The sequence below is a fragment of the Scleropages formosus genome, chromosome 15 (assembly GCF_900964775.1).
Source record: "Scleropages formosus chromosome 15, fSclFor1.1, whole genome shotgun sequence".
NCBI classification, from domain to species: Eukaryota; Metazoa; Chordata; class Actinopteri; order Osteoglossiformes; family Osteoglossidae; genus Scleropages; species Scleropages formosus.
Genome location: NC_041820.1, coordinates 20997838 through 21017897, shown reverse-complemented (window position 1 = coordinate 21017897; position 20060 = coordinate 20997838). Strand labels below are relative to the sequence as shown.

Here is a 20060-nt window from a genome sequence, read left to right as displayed (position 1 = left end):
TTTTGCTGTGGGAGGAAGCTGGGTGACTAACTGAGGCCCTTTTCATGTCAACCTCAATGAGTGACTTCATGGAACAGTTGGAAAGAATTTAGCTTTTCCTTTTCACATTCCTTGTAGACACTTCCATTTTCTTAGCTCACCTGTTATATTTTAACCAGTCATAAAACTCAGCTTTTTTGTGAAGGTACATCACTGTGTAGTGGCACTTGAATCACCATCCTTTTATTCACAAGTGTAGTTTACTGTTGTCTAGTATCTACTTAAAGCAGGGCAGCAGATACTGTAATGGCATGGACTTGTAATCTGGAGGTGGCTGGTGTGAAGACCAGATCCCATAACCTGTGACAAATTGCCTTCCAAATTTCTGCAAGTGTACACCTCTGACCTCCACATGTGGTCATCTTGTGGTGTGGACCATTGGAATTAGAGCTGAAGAGAGGCAGTTCACCTACACACTGTAGCTGATGGTGGTCTTCACCCATGTACTCATCCATACCTGCCACACACACAGCTGATGTGTTGTGGCAGCATAGTAACTGGCTTTCCCAGGTGAGGTGAGGTCTGATGGGGGTGTGTTGAATGGAAGTAACCGTGTGATACCCCTGCCAGCGAACACCCTGTAATGGAGTAGTGCTGGAGTTCTGCACTGGAGTAATGTATGGTTTGATGCCCTCATTAGCAAGCAATGAGGCTTGTAACAGTTGAGGGTGTGTGGTGTTCTAATTCTGACCCACACTGCCTCATCTAGTTCTTGGCTTTCTATGTTTGTTGTGACCTCCAAACCCTCCTGTCTCCTCCTCAGCAGTCTGAGCTCCAGACACTCAACAAGCCCAGGGGTCCTGGGCTCCAGCCAAAGCTCCCCTCGGGATGAGTTGGCCTCAGCCACATCACCCACCTCCTCTTCTCAGACCTCACTCTCACCTGGACCCAAGAGCTTCTACCCACGGCAAGGTGCCACCAGCAAGTACCTGATTGGCTGGAGGAAGCCAGGCAGCACCATCAACTCAGTGGGCTTTGGAGACACACGCAAGTGAGCAGGGTGCCGCCTGTGGTATGAAATGAAACAGACAGAAACTTGCAATTTTATACTATTTTGTCTTTTCAAGTTGCTTTCTGTTTCTGTGACTCCATCACCATCTTGTGGAGATCAGTAGTAAAACAGACAAGTTTCCATGGACTGGCTGCTTTTACATTTCTTCATGTAGCAGATGTTTTTATCAGCATGTTTGAGTTTAGTAAGCTCCGCTTGTACTTCTCACTTAATGTAGAGATCAGGAACATTCATGGCAGATATTGAATCACAGAGGAGTCAAAACATTTAAAGCTGATGTATAAAGAAATCTTCTACCTTTTGCCTACTTTTTAAGAATTGTCCCTTGCTACTAAATGACATGACATTAACTTGCAGACTGGCTCTCTGGCACAGGCGTCACCAGAGTGAGGGCCCAGACCCCGTGCAGCCCCAGCTGCGAGCCACTGTCAGGGAGTTGCAGTCGCCCCAGCGCATGGCCAAGTCCACCGTGGAGGAGGACCTAAAGAAGCTCATTGCCCTGGACAGCCCACCACCCACCAGTTGTGAGCGCAAGGTGCCTTCCTCAGAAAATGCTTGTTACCAAATTTGTACTTATATATGATATGCCATGCTAGGATATTAGCAAATTCAATGCAGTACTTTCATTACATAAGTTGTTTTTCTCTGTCAATTGATTTATGTTCTTTTGTCCCCTACCTCAGCCCTCCTCCTCCAGCTCTGCCCCTGGACGGCGTTCACTGCATCGCACTCTGTCGGATGAGAGTATTTACAGTGGCCAGCGTGACCCATCCTTTGGCTTGGAGCCAGCAGGATCTGGCGACGTATTCTTTGGCTGTTCCACTGTGCCGCGCTCGCCCACGGTTCGTGGGGCTCCTCTTCGTCGACCCTCCTACATGCTGGGTGTCAAGTTGCATGGTGAGTGGGTCTGTGAGGGGCAATCCAGCGCACAGTATGAGGAGGATATCCTTGGCTGTAAAATGTGCACCAAATATTGGCCATGCTTTTGCTTGCTGACTGATCAAGATGTTCTCCTAGTACTATTGAAAGTCAAATTCAGTTGTGCAAAATCTCAACCTTTTGTATACATTTTTAGTGAGAAATAGATTCTCCTCCAACGAAGATACATTTACTTTGAGCTCCAGCATCACAAGCAGTGTTAAGTTGTGAGGTGTGCAGCTCTGAGTTCCAGACCATTCAGTGCATTCCTTTGTCCTGCTGCCCATCATACCTCAGTGAGACAAAAGTACTCACCAGATTATCAAGTGGTGATTCAGAAACTGGGGCAAGGTGTCCAGGTGTTTGCAGTTTTCTCACCTGTGTGCCACCGCTCATTGCTTTTCAGTGAATAAGGGTAATCCCAGACCACAGGCTGTGCAGGCAGAGATGTAGCACATTCCTGCTCATACTACTGCTGTTGCATTTTCTGTATGCAGGCACTGATTATGCTTAAATAGAAAAACCATCTGCACTGGAGGATTAGCACTGTAGCGTAACCTTGCTTGAGCTCACCCTTCCCCATCTGCCCACTCCCTGTGACAGGTGACCTGTCTGCTTCAGACACCTCCCTGTCAGACCTGCAGGACCGCAAAAGGCCTCAATTTCAGGACCCGGGGCTTATGCCACTTCCAAACCCAGATGCTGACACTGGGCTAGACTGGTCACACCTGGTGGATGCTGCCAAGGCCTTTGAGGGTGAGGCTCCTCCCTTTCACAGAGATATCAGACAAGGACACACTATGACTTGCTGACACTTCATCTTTGTCTCTCTATGGTACAAACAGTCCAGAGGGCCTCATTATTTGCTGCTAGAGATGTGAACCACCGGTCCGAGGGCATTGCCTCCAGCCCCCCGCATTCTGAGCCTCAGGTGGCCCTACAGGCCCATCTTTCCTCCAGGTGTACCATTTGTGACCTTGCCTTTATTTGAATATATTTTTACACATCTTTAGAAATTGGTAGCAGAGTAACAAATTGGCGTACTTGTGGTTTGTTCAGTGCTGCGTCTTTGATGGCAGTTTAACAGTCCTGTTTGTGTGTGTGTGTGTGTGTGTCTTGCTGTCTTGCAGTGAGACTCCAGCCACCCTGGCAGGAAAGATCAGTCAGCTGGAGTCCATGGTGAAGCTCCTGCAGGAGGACTTGAAGAAGGTGAGACTATGTACCTGCCCTTCTGGAGCTTTTCATAGTCACTGTCTTCTCATTCTGCTGATGAGGCTTTTAAAAGGGAAAAAAAAAAAAAAAAAAACTCCTCTTTCCTGTATTGAGATCAGCCAAAGGCCACCAGTCTGAGGGAAACCAGCGGAAACCAGCCTGGAAAGATTGTGATGTTACGGCTGGAAGCAAATAAACAGAAGAATGTTTTTCTCAGCTTGTACTGCTGTGCTGCATGTTAACTCATGTCATGCTGGATTCCCAGTGTATGGGCTTGAAATGCAGGCCTGCACTGGACATTGTGCCTGCAGATTAATTGCAAAGATTGCAGGACCTTGGGTTTCATGCATATCTTTACTAGCCTGAAAAAATGTGTTTGGCCAAAGGGCTGATATGGTGCTGAAGGACTTCTAAGTGTTTTGGTTCAAGTCCCCATAGGAAGATATATTAACAAAGATTTATATGAGTAGAAATCCAAAGTTAATGTGTGCAGTATTTTCAAAAACACTTTGGATAAAAGCATCTGAGACAACCATGTAAGAACTACATTGAAGACTGTTGTGAGTTCTACAGTAGCACTGTGCTTGAGGTGTCTGATAGCTGAACCTTAACAGAAGTGGCTATATTTCTCCAAGAACTGGCCCTTTCTGCTTTTCTTCTGTGTTTCTCTTGCTGTGCAGTTTTTTGCATTCTGACATTGATGCTTTGCTTAGAAGTCATCACTCTCCTTATTTGCTGCCTTCCTCCCACTTACAGGAGAAGGAGGACAAGGCCATGCTGCAAGTCCAGATTCAGAGCCTACGGGAGGACAATCAGCGGCTGCAGGAGGAGTCCCAGAGTGCCTCGGCCAAGCTGAAGAAGTTTACAGAGTGGGTCTTCAACACCATTGACATGAACTGATGGATGAGGAGGAGGAAGAGCAGCCCACTGTCCTTCAGCACTGCAGCCCCACAGCCTGCTATCCCTGCAAGGGACCCTGCATGCCTGAAGACAGTCCAAATGAACCTGGGCACTGGAGAACTTCTGCTTAAGCCTTTGTCCCTTCACGTAACCCAGAGGTTAAATGCACTGCCAGTGTGCTGTTCTCCAAAGAAATTTCCTTTTTTTTCTGTCCCCAGAATTTGAAGCTTATTTTTAAATATTTTTTTGGGTTTTGTTGGGTTCTTTTTCTTTACGGGACCTCCATTCTCCTTGCATTGACCTCAGAGGCATTTTGGGTGGGATCTCTCATTTGACTCCGCCCCAACCGGAGAGACCGGTGGAGGGAAACTGTGTGTTTTGCGTGTTTTTCTCCTCCTAGGTCACACCGCTATGATACTGCTAAGACAAGTGGCGAGCTCTCTGGGTGTAATGGCCTTTTTCTCAGAAGAGAGCAACGGTAAAGACCATCCTTCCACATCCAGATGGGCTGACACTAGCTGAACAATTTCCATCACAACCACATAGCCCAGCCTGTGTTTGGACGTGTTTGCTTGGCCAGGGCCGTGACCTTTGGTCAAGACTGTGCCACAAACTTGCAGTGGCTGAGCAGACAACAGTTCTGTTGAACAGTTCAGTTCTGGATGCCATGGGTTGGAGCAGCTCTTGACTGCATTCCATGTTGCTTCCACATTCCAGGAAATTTTATTCCATTTACTGTGGGGGAAAAATCAGAAAACAGAGGTCATGCCATGACATGACCTATTTCATTAACTAAGCATCTTTAAAAGCAATAGAAGGGGGGTTGTTTTAGATTTTCTCAAAAGGGTATTTTTGAGGACTTGTTAAATTTCTGCTTGGGCCAGTTTTCATAACGCATCACTTCGAATAAAGCAATCTGAAACAACTGGATGGAAGTGTTTTAGCTGTGATGCGTTAGTTAACATTGAATTTCCCTTATTTTTATCACGAATGTTGATTTAAAATTTCTGGGAAAAGATTGTTTGCAATTTCATAACAAGTCCTGGTTTATTTATTTTCTGTATTGTAGATACTTTATGCGGATGGCATAAATTTTTGTATAGTTATAGGGGTCATTTCTATGACCAGCCAGTCATGTAGAGTTTGTGATAAAACCACCTGGAACATCTGAGACCAGCAAAGTCTTCATGTAGCTGCAGAGCCCTCTAGTGGTTGTGGGGGACCATGTCCCTAAATTCAGACCTTTGACTCACAGGACGACATGTGTCTTCCAGGGAAATAGTAGTACTGGAAGAAAGAGTACTATTTGTGTCTCTTTCTTCCATGTACTCAACTTTTGGATGAATTTAAAGAAATGAAATAACGTAGCTACTGGTTTTACAGATACATGTGTGTCTGCTGCCATCTGAGGCTGTTGCTATGGAAACCTTTTGTGGTATCCATCTTGATTTAAGATATGTATACCAAGGATCTGTGTGTACCGTGCACGATGTCCAGCCCTTGTTCATGGTAATCTGACACAGACCAATGTTACTGGCCTCATGAAAGTGGGTGATTAGCAGCAGCTAATCTTTGTGTTGCCTGTGAAGGGTGAGTGTGGGTGGGTTTCAGAAGCAGTGCAACTTTTTCTATGGCTACACAAAAGCATCCGTGTGGTGTCATGGCTGATGCCTCTGCTTCCACGTGGAGCTCATCCTGCCTGTGTTTTCTGTTTCTTTCCAAACCACCCGGAAGTAACGCAGCTCTCCTGTCCCACGGCTCACTTTTGGTTTGGTGGAGCGTAGGGCTCCTGGCATGAGGATGTGTTGACATGGAGCGGAGTGTGAATGTACACAGTTGGATGGGTTCAACACATGACCAACAGCTGAAGGATATTTCTCATGGAGATTCCACTCTGACAGTCAGCTGAGGAGAGGTTTGGGAATTGGTTCTGTTCTAGGAATCATGGGAGACCCAATGGCCCTTTCCTTGTTTTTCATACTTGCTTCATGCCACCGGGCTTCACAAACATGTCCACTGGTGTGGTTTTCCCTCCCCCCTCCTCCCATTGGCTAACAAGCATGTAACATGTATTTAATAGATGTTAGTGGTAATTTTATTTCTACACAGCTTTGTTTCTCTGATCTTCCTAATGCCATTGACTAATCTATTTTGTCCAAATGCAGGCATTCACCATCATACTTACTGTTTTGCTTAATGAGAAGATGAGACTATTTGAAATGTGAATAATTTAGTTTGCTCTGCTTTTTCTTTGCACATTTTTGTTTGTGTACAGATGATTGCTGAGGGTTGTAAGAGGAATGAAGACCCTGAGAGCTACATTTTGGCTTCTCAGGGTTTCATTTAAAGTGGCATTAGTGCTAAATGAGTGGTATTTCATCTCATCCAGGACTTGACTACACTTTAATTCTGTGTGCTTCTACAAATTCCGCTTGGAATTTTCCTTTGTTCTCCACTTCAGATTCTTTTACATGCACATTTAAGACAATATAATTAACAAATTGCTGTTTACATATTTTGTAAAATGTAGATGTTAACAGGCAGTACATTTGCAGTGATCACAGTATTGAAGTGTCTTCAAAATAAACTCAAGCAGTAATGAGGTGCTGTGATTTTTACGTGATTGACATGCAAGGTCTTTGGCCCCCTTTGACAAATCTTTGTCTGTGCTTGCTGACCGAGCCAATAAACCAGTTTATACACCATGAGGTTGACAGTTTGTGTTTGTGAGTTTTGGAGAACAGCGGTCGTGTTTGCTCTGTCCTTCGACTCATTCTGCACAGTAATGGCACCTTGCAGTGAGTAATCAGCTGGGCTCTGCAGTGACTCGACTGGGACTGCCAACAGGCGCCAATGTCCTCCACCAGTCCTTGTTTTACATTAACACTTTCACATCTGAAGCAAGTGAAAACACATCAGTGGTTGGACTGCACATTTTATGGCATGTAAAAGTTTTGCTGCATTTCTCCAGAAATGCCCTTGCTCCGTGTTGCACTTGTCTTGGTGTCACTGAGCTCCACTAGACAGCAGGTGTGAAGGTGCCTGGGTAACCTCTGGGAGGGTGACCCTGTAAGTAACTGTTTAAATTCCATTGCCCCAGTCACACTCCTAAAGCATCCATCCTGTATATGGGTCCCTGAATCTCTGATTCTCAGGCTGTGGGGCCTGGCTCACAGCCACGGGGTGGTACCTGGAGGTCTCAACTGTTGAGCTGTTCAATACCTCTGATTGAGTGTGAAGACAAAGTAGATTCTACCTTCTGGTAAGGGTTCGAAGTGATGCAAATGGACTGTAATGGTCCTGTCATCATTTGTTCCTCATGTTGATGTCCACAGCTGCATGACTATTCAACCCGGAACATGCTACACCCTCAAGTAGAGGTTTCTGAGTATTCCTAGTGCTCCACATCCTTCACGCCTCCATGCTTGATCATGGCCGACCTGGGAGTTGCCCTTGGCTCTGAACAAACAGTAGTCCTAAGATTGTGAATAGTGTTTATCTCCTCATCTTGGCACAGAATTGCAACAGATACTAATTGTCTGGTCCATTGCCAAGACCGGAGATGCTAAGGCCTGCATGATGTTAGAGAAGCAAGTAAAAATGTATTGATCATTCGTAAGGGGAAATAAAAGAGCAACTTATGCTAGGAGTAAATATTTTGGCAGACAGGCACTGTCTCAGAGTGGATATTTTTATAGGTGCCAATTTTAATGCTGTTTAAAGTCTTTGACTTGCATTATATGGTAATGGCTGTATCTATATAAAAATGTACTTAAACTCTTTACAATAACCATGTAGCTGACTGCTTATTTGGAGCTGGCACATATTGAAGTAAAAATGCTGGAGGAACTTCAGAGTATAGTATCTTCAAGTCAGCAGGAATAAATCTTTTCCAATTGGTCTTCATCACAAATTTGCTGATTCTTGAAGTCCAGGGATACAGGCTTTTTGGGGAACTGCATTGTTCTCCTGCAAATTCCCAGTTTGTGCTGGAGTCTGGCCAGTGAGCATTAAAGCTATGAAGAAGACAGGTAGCGAATCTCAGTTTATCCCATGGAGACAGACATGGGGAGAAGAGGTGGCGATACGTTTATTCAATTACCTGACGCTCTTCTCCAAAGCAACTTAATGCTAAGCTACCTACAACTATTTACCCATTAATACAGCTCAGTAATTTTACTGGTGCAATTTAGGGTAAGAACCTTACTCAAGAGTAATATAGGTAGGGGTGGAACTCAAACCTGCAATCTTTATATTGAAAAACAGCAGGACTAGCCACTATGCTACCAACAGCCTTCGGGAAAGAACTGGAAGTAAAAAGATCCTTAAGTGCACACACCTTCTTTTTTTAGATGTAGAAATACAAGGACAAGCCAGTCTCAGTCAATTAAATGACACTTGTGGTGCTTTGCCTTAAACAACATTCCAGCCTTCAAACCCATAAAAAAAAACATTTGCATTATGATCCTTTATATTTAGTAGATAGATTTCAATTTTTTATAAAAATCTGATACCAAATATGTGCCCAGATTTAAAATACCTATAAAAGGCAAGTAGTTTTTAATGATTTTTTTCTACATAAACCCAAATTAAAATCCTGTGAAATAATGTGTACATATTGATCAAAAATCTCAATGCACTATGAATACAATATTTTAAGTGAAATTATAGCAGGTGTGATATGATTTTCATTACCATTACATTTGTTCAAGTACAGCTCATAGTCAGAGACAAGGTTTAAAACTCATGATGTCAGATTAAAGATGAAAACAAGATTAGGTGATATTTGTTTTCTTACCAAAAAGTGTTACTTTTTCTTTGGTAACCCCTACAATGCTATGGGTTCTAATAACTGTAATGAGCACCTGCTGAAAACCTTAAAATGATTTTGATTTTCAAAAGGTACTAAAGGCTTCCTGTGTTGCCCTGTGTCCAGTTCAAGACTTGGTCAAAGGAACATCACACCAATACCTACAGAACCTGACCACTCTCTGTACCCCAGCAAGAGCACTACACTCCTCTGCCTTTCACTGGCATCCCACTGACTGAAAAGTCAGCAAGTTCTTGGTCTCCTAGGTGCTCTGTTGAGCTCCATCTCTCTCCCAGAACTGCTGAATCCCTTCTAGTATTCAAGAAGGGTCTCACAACACACCACTTTTGGACCCACTTCACCCTGCTCTTGTAAATGCTCCAAAATTTCATCACGCCATCTGTGATGAGAATATTTCTTATAAAACTCAAATCTCTAGGTAGTTTCCAATGCAATATGAGAGGGAAAAACTGTGGTATCAGCAAAATGACTACGCTTTGATCCACGTCTATCATGAAATGAAATTGACTATTGAGACTTTTGTTTACTGTATTTATGGGCTGGATGAATATAGGTATATATTTACATGTGGTAAAACTTTGCATCAGCTTGCTACTAAAAGGAATACTTACTGTAACTGTTGTACTGGTAACTCCCTTAGATCTTTTGGTGCTTGGATCCATATAGCATTTATTAGTAAAATAATGAAAACTTTACATAAAATCCTAACCACTTTAACAGATTTCATATGAGTGCTGTGATTTGAGTCCTTCCTTCACTGGCCAAAACTGTAAGCCGATGTAAGTGTGACCTGACTTTTGGAGTGTTTCCCAGGGAGGCAGGTAGTCTCCCCAACTGACCATCTGAGGCCTGGTGATGGTCTCCTTACACTCCTTCATGTGACTGAAGTGGAAATGAACCCTGTAGGTGAAGAACCTACTCTAGGTGTCAGCACTTTTCTTGAAATGAGCATAGCATTTGTTTATTTTCCCATCAGTTTAAAAGTTGTTTGTGTTTTCTTTCTCCTCCGAGCTTGCACCCTCCCAAAAAATCACGCAGAGCTGCTTTTCATCACAGCCGATTTGACCACCCAGGGTGCTACACCGAGGTGGTGTTTTGTGGCTTATCAGGTCACCATTGGTAACCAGCTCCGTCCATAATGCATTCTGCTGAGTCCACTGCTCCATTGGATGGGGGGATACATTTGGGAGCACTGCCCACACTGGGGGGTTTTCCTTCACTTCCTCTCTAAATGATTTATCTATTCTAAATGATGTATCTGTACTTAGACTGAAGGCTTCACTTCTCATCCTTCTGCTTCAGCAGATGCCAGGTTATCAATCTTTTTTTCTAGATGCCCATTAAGTACATTTTCCTTTAGACCTACACTACATATCGTTGCATTGATTTTCTATACCCTGGATAGCTCTGTAGGCTTTTACCGCGATGTCCACAAATATTTATTACTTTCTTGAAACGCAAAGCATATTTAAGCATTGACTCATAGAGGTGATGTTAATACAAAGCCCAGGTAAAGAAATAAATCAAATTTCTTACTGTGCTAGTTATGTTCTCTTAGCTTCATACTAGCTATGTAGAATTGAAAGGTGAAAGAATGACTACATGTTTTTATTATTTTTGTTCCTTTTCCAAATAAATCATTAACCTATTCATATTAATTGTCTGATGTCTTGGGTTCAGTTGTGGTTCAGCAGCATGCGCTTCACAACTTGACACCCTGTTCAAGGGCGCAACGCTTCCTCTGGAGGGATTTGAGCCTGCCATTTTTCATCTGTGTGAACAGCATCTCAGTTATTGAAACAATAGGGATCTGCAAACTTATAATCACGCTTCCTACTTGGTTGACAGAGAACATCAACTTCAAATGAGATGGCTTTCAGTGCCTGTTTCTAAAGTATAGACCTTTTTGAAAATCTGGCTTTTGCAGCACATGCTTTGCTCCGCAACCCAGCAGTTCAGACTTTTGGACTTGTGTCTGAAGGCAATATTCTTCCGGTTACCTTCACACTCATCCTGATCTCACATATGCACACACAGGGAAACACACTTTCTCCCCCCTCTCTTATTCTGCTGCATTTGCCTGAATAGCTTTGCCTTGACATCACCCTGTCTGCGTGCTTTCCATCATCATTATCACCCTGATGGCTATTTTTTTTTAATGAGGCTGCCTGGAAAACAGTGCTGTATTATCCCGAGACACTTTTCCTCTGCAGATATTCTCTCAGTGCTTGGTTGCCTTTATCTGCAAAGGTAATCTGCCTGTTTGAAATTAATTTACTGTTTTTCTAGATATATTGACCAAATAATAGATTTTCCTGGAAATGCAATGAGAAATAAATAAAAAAATAATTAAAGCCGAGTCTGATGACAATAACAATGCATCTTACATCAGTGTATCATCTTCATTATAATAATGTTTCCTGGGCTCCATTATATTATGGTAGTTAATTCATCTCACCTGTTGCCACTTTGTATGTACTGTATCCATTAGGTCATCCATCCGTTATACAGAAGACATTTAAGTGCCTCTTTGAATCTTTCAGCTGTGATGAACTTATTTTATTCATCTAATGTGCTGCTACATCAATCTGTGATATTATCAATTACCTATTGCTGACATTACTCTAGCACTGTGGGCCTGTAAAAGACAATGGGAAGCAAGGGGAAGCCCTGCAGTGCAGAACTAAAAGAGACCTGGGAGAAATTTTTTTTGCGCATCAATTTGACCCGTGACTTTACGAGTATGTGACTGCATGTGCATTGTGTTCTGGGGTTGGGATTGGAGGTGAGGCAAGGTTGTTTGGAGGAGGTTCTCGGTTCTGGCTCTGTTGTGGTGGAACGACCTCCCCCTCTCACTCAGAACTGCTGAATCTCTGTCTACATTTAAAAAGGGTCTGAAAACTCGCCTCTTCCACTCACTTCACCCATGATCCCTTAAGCTCATGTAAGGTGTAAATGTTCATACACCATAACTTTAAGATCATGCCCGGGTAAGTCTTTACACAGCTACTCCTGTAATGCACGTAAATATTTGTGTATCTCAAAAAAAAAGAGTAAGAAAGGGGTTCAGGAATCATCAATATTCTGAGTTTTACACAGCTACTCGTGTGATGAACATTGGTTCATATGGTGGAAAGAAACAAACTAACTGTACTTAAGAATCACATGTCTACAGCTATGTCTCTCTTTCCACTAAGGTAATGCACAAATTGTATTTTCAATGAGATGTATGTTGCTTTGGAGAAAAGCATCTGCCAAATGAATAAATGTGAATGTAAATATTTGAGGGGGGCGTGGTGGCGCAGTGGGTTGGACTGGGTCCTGCTCTCCAGTGGGTCTAGGGTTTGAGTCCCACTTGGGGTGCCTTGCGATGGCCTGGCGTCCCGTCCTGGGTGTGTCCCCTCCCCCTCCGGCCTTACGCCCTCTGTTGCCGGGTAGGCTCCGGTTCCCCGCGACCCCGTTTGGGACTAGTGGTTCGGAAGATGTGTGTGTGTGTAAATATTTGAGCACAAAAAACAAACAGAGGCTCAGGTATATTAAAATGAGAACTAGTAAAGAATGGAAAAAAAAAAGTAAAAATTCAAAATCTATTGTTTTTTTGGTTTTTTCATATGATGTTATTCATATGTGTTGAAACCTTTGTACAACTACAAGTAAATGGATGAAGACTTTGTAGCCAATAAGCCAGCACAACAGTAAATGTCCTTAGACCTACCCTAGACTTGGGCGCCCATGCACTTTATTTAACAGAAAAAGGGTTTTAAAAATTAGTTACACAAAAGCATAACCCCTTTAATGCATTTGGTGTAATGACAAGTGCAGTGTTTTTAGTTTTTCTTTGTGTGGTTAGCAGTAACGTCCTCCTCAAAGCCTTCAGTAGCAGCCCATGGATGTACAATGCCATTTCGTGATTTTATCTTTGGCAGTCTCCTTGAATTACCTCTCGAAAGCCCACAGCCTTGATAATCGTGTCCTCGGCACCGCTTCTGTTCCTAACCCAAAGGAGTTGGTATCCTGTGAGTTTTCTGCTTGTCGATCAAGACCAATCAGTGTCAGGAAGACCTTTGTATGTTTGCTTTGTGTTGTACTCCTGTTTCTGCATCTTTGAATGTCCCTAGTAGCCATAGGGAAGTTTTTCTTCCTTCGTTGACATAAGGTCACATACAAAATGTAGAACATGACCTTGAAGTATGGTCTTATTTGCAAAGGCTCAAATTTGACTTTTTAAAAAATATTTTTACTTGACATTTAAGATCTTCTTGGCCATGTTTCAACTCAGTGGCAATCTGTAAAAGGTATACAGTAAGTAATGTTGAATTTTTATTCTACTAACATATATCTTTCATTTGTGCTTACACAGGGAATGGATAAAATAGCAAACACCTAACAGATATATAATATATCAAGGTATAGCAGATATATTAATATCAAGGAGTAAGGCCACCTTTTGCCTTCAGAATAGCTCCAAGCCTTCTTGAAATGCAGTCTTATAAGCTCTGAATTTTGTGCACCAGGATATTGCACAATTCTTCAAGAGATGCCAGCAGTTCTTTGAGGGATGAAAGAGGGGAAAATCTACTTGGCACTGTGTTCCAGAACATCCCATAAAGGTTCAGCAATGTTCAGATCTGGTGATTGGGGAACGGTGTTTGACTTCATCATGATGCTTGCGGAACCATTCTTGAATTTGTTTAACTGTGTGTCCTGGTCCTGTAAAATACCCTAATTTTACTTGGCTGTTATACAACCATCCACAGCAATAACTGGACCTTATGACTCCCATGAGATGTTGCCCATACCACTACGGATCCCTCACCATGTTCAACAGGTTGAAGAGATTCCTTTGGCTTTCTCCAAACGTAAACCCCTCTGGATGTAGGAAATAAAGCGAAGGATGGCTCCTAAGACAAACATTACTTTTTTGCTTAGTGGTCCAGAATTTGTGCTCCTTATAGTGGGTTACAGGTTTGCTTGGCATTAGATGCAATTGGTTTCTGAATGGCAGCCCTGCTGTAAATTCCATCTTTGTAAATCTCACATTGCACACTTTTTGTTAAGACAAGGTCACAGAGGTGCTCATTCAATTCTCTGGTAATTTTAGAGGCTCTACTTTTGTGGCATTCAGCAACTATCCTGTGAAGTGTCTGTCTATCCCTGATGGTGAGCTTCAACTTGCAACCAGTTCCTCTTTTCTGATGTAATCATACAATCTGATGTTCATGTTTTGCATTATTTTTGAGATTCTTCCCGACTTGACATTAAATAATTTCTCAGTTCTTCTGACTTTAGGGAACTCTGTGTTATGTTGTTTTGAAAAACTAATAGTCACATTTGCTGCTGCATTTATAACTGTGATTTAGTTCCTCGAAAGTTTAACTCTTTTCTCGTGTGGTCTTTCTGCAATTTAGTCCACCCCCTATATAGTATATTCAGATGTGGGTAGAATAGCAGTAAAGTAAAGTAAGTACCCTATTCAAATGTAAAAAAAAGTATCAGGTCAACAAAAACCACTAAAGTATCAGGTTACTTTGGTTTTAAATTGTTTAAATTGTTTGAATTAAATTGTTAATTGTTTTAAATTGTTTTTGGGTCACTTCAAATAGACCTTTGAATTTTCCAAGCCACTGTGTTAACAGCTTCAGTATTCAGTTTTAAGTTATGGAAACATAAGTATACCAACTCATCGAACACTTTAATACTACTGGGGCAGTAAAATCAGATATTATCAACTAGAATAATGACACAAACAAAACAACAGCCAGAATGTGCCCGCAATTAATAACCTCACAGGATATTGAGTAAAGTTTTTGATGTGGATGTAGGAACCTGATATCGATTTTGAGTTCACCTAGTATTCACAGCCAGTTTGTTCTTTTTTTGATTAACTGACTCATGGGATCCATTTGAATGTGAAGGGTTTAAGTGGTGACACTAAAGCAAGGAAGTGCCTCCCTTCCCTGTGTTGTCCAGGCCATGTGACCATGTGTCAATTGACTCTGACCATCTAGTCTCCCATGGTGACTTATACATCTCTGCCCATATGCGTCACAATGAATCACTGGCAATTATTGCTCTGTTGAGCTGTAATGAACAGTGTGGTACTCAACAGCAGCATCTGGTTTGGCTGTGGGATCACACTGTGTTCCTCACTTAACCTTTTCTGTCTGTTGCCATGTTGCCTCTTTTTTATTTCACCCATAGTGTGTGAATGACAGAGAGAGTGTGTGTGTTCCACTGATGTATGGATGTGTGACCCATTGTAAGTAGTGTATCCAGCAGTGTAAATCACCTTGGTGAATAAGGTGTGTGGGCTGATAACACTACATAGAGTTCATTGAAAGCAGCTTTGGAGAAAAGCATCTGCTATATAAATAAATGTAAATGTATTTAATTTTTAGCATAACCTGCTGTACATGTATTGACTGTCTCAGAATAAGGTCAGGAGTGTGGAACAGCTCCACCACCAGTCTGGAGTAAGGGGAAGTGTTGCGGTGTTAGGGTGCGGGGTCTTTACTGCACTGTGGGTATCAGCTGGCAGTGCATGCAGTGGTTCCCACTGGATCTGCTTTAGAACTTTGCCCCCTGACCTGCTTCCCCAAGCTGAAAGGATATTTCCATGTCAAACAGCTTAGCTTGTTGATGAACCTGTTATCCTATTATTTTCTTAATAATTTATTACCCATTAGTGCAAAGGAACAACTAGTTGGTGGAGACTAGTGAACAATATTAGTCGATAGAAAGTAGACATGTAATGGCACAGGCGTCCTGAAGAGGGAAGGCCTGAGATTCTCTTGCACTGACAGCATTCATTTCTGGAAGCCTGTGTGACATGCATTTCACTAGCCATGGGGTGTATGCAGTGGGAAAATGGTAATTGTTGTCGATTATATGATTACTTAGTGCAAGATCATTGTAGTTGCCCCATCCATGCAAAAATAAGTGAACCCCAAGTTGCATTGATGAAACCAAGTATATAAGTAGAATCACCTGTATAAATCATTATCGTTTATATAAGTTCATTTTAAGATTTAGAATATTTCACACACACATTTTCAGAACCGCTCGTCCCATACGGGGTCACGGAGCCTACCCGGTAACACAGGGCGTAAGGCCGGAGGGGGAGGGGACACACCCAGGATGGGACGCCAGTCCATCGCAAGGCACCCCAAGCAGGACTCGAACCCCAGACTCACCGGAGAGCAGGACTGCGGTCCAACCCACTGCGCCACTGCACCCCCCCCCCCTTGATTTAGAATATATGTTTGAATATTTTACATGAAAATAATGACCATCCCTTTAGGGTTCACATATTTTCAAGCAGCTATATATATATACAGACACACACGCACACATATTTATTCATTAATTTACTGGCCAGTGTTCTCCTGTCGGAACAATTTGAAAGTCTCCACAGATGCAGAGTGATTCATATGTGGAAAGCAAAAGCACAACCTGATCACAGCAAATGTGATGGCCTTGCACTGGATTAAAATTTCGCTCCTGAAGTCAAGAGAAAATGCGCTCCCTCACTAACTGCCGTTATCATGTATTAAGGCTTCCTCGTTTAAAGCTTATTAAATTTGGCTCTTGACTTGTCAGTGAAGTGCACTGCAAGTTTAATGGTCCAGGTGACGTTGTGTGAGAAAAGAGGAAAGGAAAAGTTTCACTCTAAATAGTCATGACCACATTCAGATTCATTACCGGTGCAGCCATACCTGCATGCTGGTTCTTTAAGTTTTCTGATTACATGCATAAAAGCCTGGACTTGAGAAGGGGACCTGCTCGTGTTCTTTCCTTTGACTTTAACAAAGAACAGAGCATAACCTGGTCACACCAGCACAGAAGAGGAATCATTATAGCGACAAAGTGCAAATTCATACAGGATCATAGTACAAGTCAAAGGCCAAGAGTTACCGTATTCAGCAGGGCTGGTCATGTTGCACTACCTACCAAGTTCCTAAAGGGTGACCTGATCTTCCAGAGTCCATTCAACTTGAGCCAGTTGGGATGTAGTTGTGTTTTATTGATTTCTAGTTTTCCAGAACTACCAGTTTTTTGGTTTAATGGCCATTTCAACAAAGAATAATCAATCAGTACTGAAAAATACTGCAGAAACTCTGTCTATTTTAAAGAAGGGTCTGAAAACCCACCTTTTCCAGATCCACTTCGCCCAAGATCTCTCCAGCTCATTTATGGTGTAACTGTTCACGCATCGTAACTCCATAAGCATCCCCAGATACAACCTTTATTTAGCCATTACTCTGGCATTGTACTTGCTCATTTGTGTATCTTATAATATTTAAAGAAAAAAAAATTTGTGGGAGGGTATCGGGATTTGTCTGTATCCTGTGTCTTATGTACCTACTCAAATGATGAACTTTGGTGCAGCAAGTGGTAGGGAACAAATTAGTTTGCTTGAGACTTTCATGCCTGCAGCTATATCTCCTTCTTTTAATGTAATGCATAAATTGTACTTTTGCTGAGATGTATGTCGCTTTGGACAAAAACGTCTGCTAAATGAATAAATGTAAATATAAATGTAAATAATGACTACGGAATCCCATACCTGCTGTGCAAGTGTTTCAACTGGAAAACAAAGTAACGTGTTAGATCATATCTATAATGTAACAATATATTACCTCACCAAAACTGTGGGTATGAACCTAAAAAGAGGTGAGACGGCAAGGTGTGAGCATGCACTTGCTGAAATGCCTTCTTGATGGAGCATCTGCTGTGCACAACATCTGACAGAACTGCTGCACAACTGCTTCTCATGCTGTCACCTGGCTGATGAGTTGCTTTCTTGTTTGATGAGTCTGACCTGCTGTCTGAGCCATCTGTGTGTCTTCTGGTCCTCTCATTAATCAAAATCATATTTGGGCACAAAGACAGTAAATGCACTACCAGTGACCCATCTGCCATATGGGAATTGCCTGTTTCATTTTTAATTCTACCAGGAATGCAGATTTATTTGGTACCAGTTTTTGGATACTTTTCAGACAGTAATATTTTCAGTGTTTCCCATATTTTTGAACAGATCCCTTCCACATTTATCCTGTGCTATTAGGCATTCCAATATGGTCCTATGAAGAAGGCAAACTCTGAGTCCTAAAGGTAGACACTGTCATAGCTGCATGACTTTCAGAGAGAATGAGGCAATTATGGAAGAATAAAATTATAACGTATTGCCAAAATAACTATAAAATTTATTTGTCACTCCCATCCTCCAGCAATTTTGAGCATTTCTATTTGACATGCAGTTTTTTTTTTCCTGGATTAGCACCAAGCAGGCCGAGCTTTGCTTTTTGGCGAAGGAGTGGAATGATGAGACGTTTATTCTTCCCTTGGTGCCTTTTCCACAGCGGCAGCAGAGAAGAGTCCAGCCAATTCGCATTCCTACTAATGGACAAAAGGAACAGGATCAATTCTGTCTTCAGTTAAATCCTTATCTCTGTTGCTGGGCCTGAACCTTGTCTGGGTCCTTCTTCATGACCAAAGCCTACCATTCCAGCCACATTTTATTATTATTATTATTATTATTATTATTATTATTATTATTGTGGTGGTGCAGTGGGTTGGACCGGGTCCTGCTCTCCGGTGGGTCTGGGGTTCGAGTCCTGGTTGGGGTGCCTTGCGACAGACTGGTGTCCCGTCCTGGGTGTGTCCCCTTCCCCTCCAGCCTTTCGCCCTCTGTTGCCGGGTTAGGCTCCAGCTCCCTGCAACCCCGTATGGGACAAGTGATTTCAGATGATGTGTGTATTATAATTATTATTATGCTCCTGCTTTAAATGATTCCAATGACTGGAGGAAGGATGAGAATCATGAAAAAGATAACCAGTTGAATTAACAGCTCCATGCAGCTCATCATTAAATCTTAGAGAGGAATAGTGTACTTAGATTGTTGTTGTTGTAAACACATTTTATTCTGAGACTCTGCCAAGCTGGACCTCTACCATGGTAACCTGTAGAACACCTATATGTATTTATAATATCTTCTATCTGAGTTATCATCTCTAATGATTTATAGGTCTTTTTATTGAAAGTCTGGCATCCCTATTGGAAATGGCAATGTGACTGATAGCAAACTCTGTGGCCAGGTGTGCCATCCCAGCATCACCCCCTGCCGAACTGTAATAACCTGTAATGAGGCACGGCATGGCTGCCGAAACAAGATTGTGCACCTGCTGGTCGGAGACTGTTGTGTGCCGACTAACGGACATCTTTGTCCACGTAAGCCGCCTGTGTGGGCTTGCAGTATTCACTTGCCAATCCACATGTCTGCAGCCACAAGTCCTGCAAAAAATTCTACCACATTATTAATTTTTAGGCATCAGTGAAGTGATTGTACTTCTCTGACTTCCTTCTCTCAGGGCAGCATTTTCCCACTTGTCATTAGAAAAATCCGAAGACTTGCTATGTGTTTCTTTGACTGATTCTTTGAGTGCAGAGGTGGTAGCATCAGCACTGGCATCAGCACCAGCGTGGGGTAGAAGTGTGTCTGCGCTGTGATGAGGGCTGGCGGAGGGATGAGGAGTGTATCTTGTGACACTCTTCTAAATTCATCCTGTGAGCGGAACCAAAATTGGCTCGGTGTCATTCTGCAGCCTCGCCTCCACTGCTTGCTTTTCACAGCACTGTATACGTGTGTATGTGTGTCAGCACTGCTGTCGGTGTGTGCACGCGCCTGTTTGCCTCCAAGGGAATTCCTCAGAGAAGTTTGGGAAATAATTTTTCAGTCAAATTATTTCAGCCACGTTTGTTTTGCCATTTTAGCTCCAGTGGACCTGGAGTGTGTTCTACTCGGGCTACTGGACATGAGCGGGAGAGAGAGGAAGGAAGAGGAAGGTAGGGGGAAGAACACTGGAGGCCTGGTGGCACAGCGAGTAACGCTGCTGTCTCACAGCGAGTGGGTGGTGCAAGAGGACGCGGGTTTGACCATTGCTCAATCCCTGTGGAGTTTGCATGTTCTCTCTATTTCTGTGTGTGTTTCCTCTGGGTGCTCTGGTTTCCTCCCACAGTCCAAAGACATGCTGCTCAAGTTCACCTATAATGTGTGAGTGACAGAAAGAGTGTGTCCCACTGATCTATGGATGAGTGACCCAGTGTAAGTAGTGCATCTAGCAGTGTAAGTCACCTTGGTTAATAAGG

General features: G+C 42.7%; 1 protein-coding gene across 3 annotated transcripts in view; it reads left to right on the top strand.

The window, feature by feature from the left end:
* Window positions 1-6786, top strand: part of sipa1l1 (signal-induced proliferation-associated 1 like 1) — a 78426-nt gene extending 71640 nt beyond the window's left edge. For 2 of the 3 annotated variants that reach the window (XM_018727669.2, XM_018727670.2), the window contains exons 15-21: window positions 803-1030; window positions 1409-1586; window positions 1735-1948; window positions 2573-2725; window positions 2815-2929; window positions 3100-3178; window positions 3938-6786. In XM_018727669.2, coding sequence (XP_018583185.2) covers window positions 803-1030; window positions 1409-1586; window positions 1735-1948; window positions 2573-2725; window positions 2815-2929; window positions 3100-3178; window positions 3938-4081 — 1111 coding nt within the window. In that variant the 3' untranslated portion in view covers window positions 4082-6786. The remainder of the gene's footprint in view (window positions 1-802; window positions 1031-1408; window positions 1587-1734; window positions 1949-2572; window positions 2726-2814; window positions 2930-3099; window positions 3179-3937) is intronic. The other variant, XM_018727671.2, reaches the window with a different exon arrangement.
* Window positions 6787-20060: the final 13274 nt, after the last annotated feature.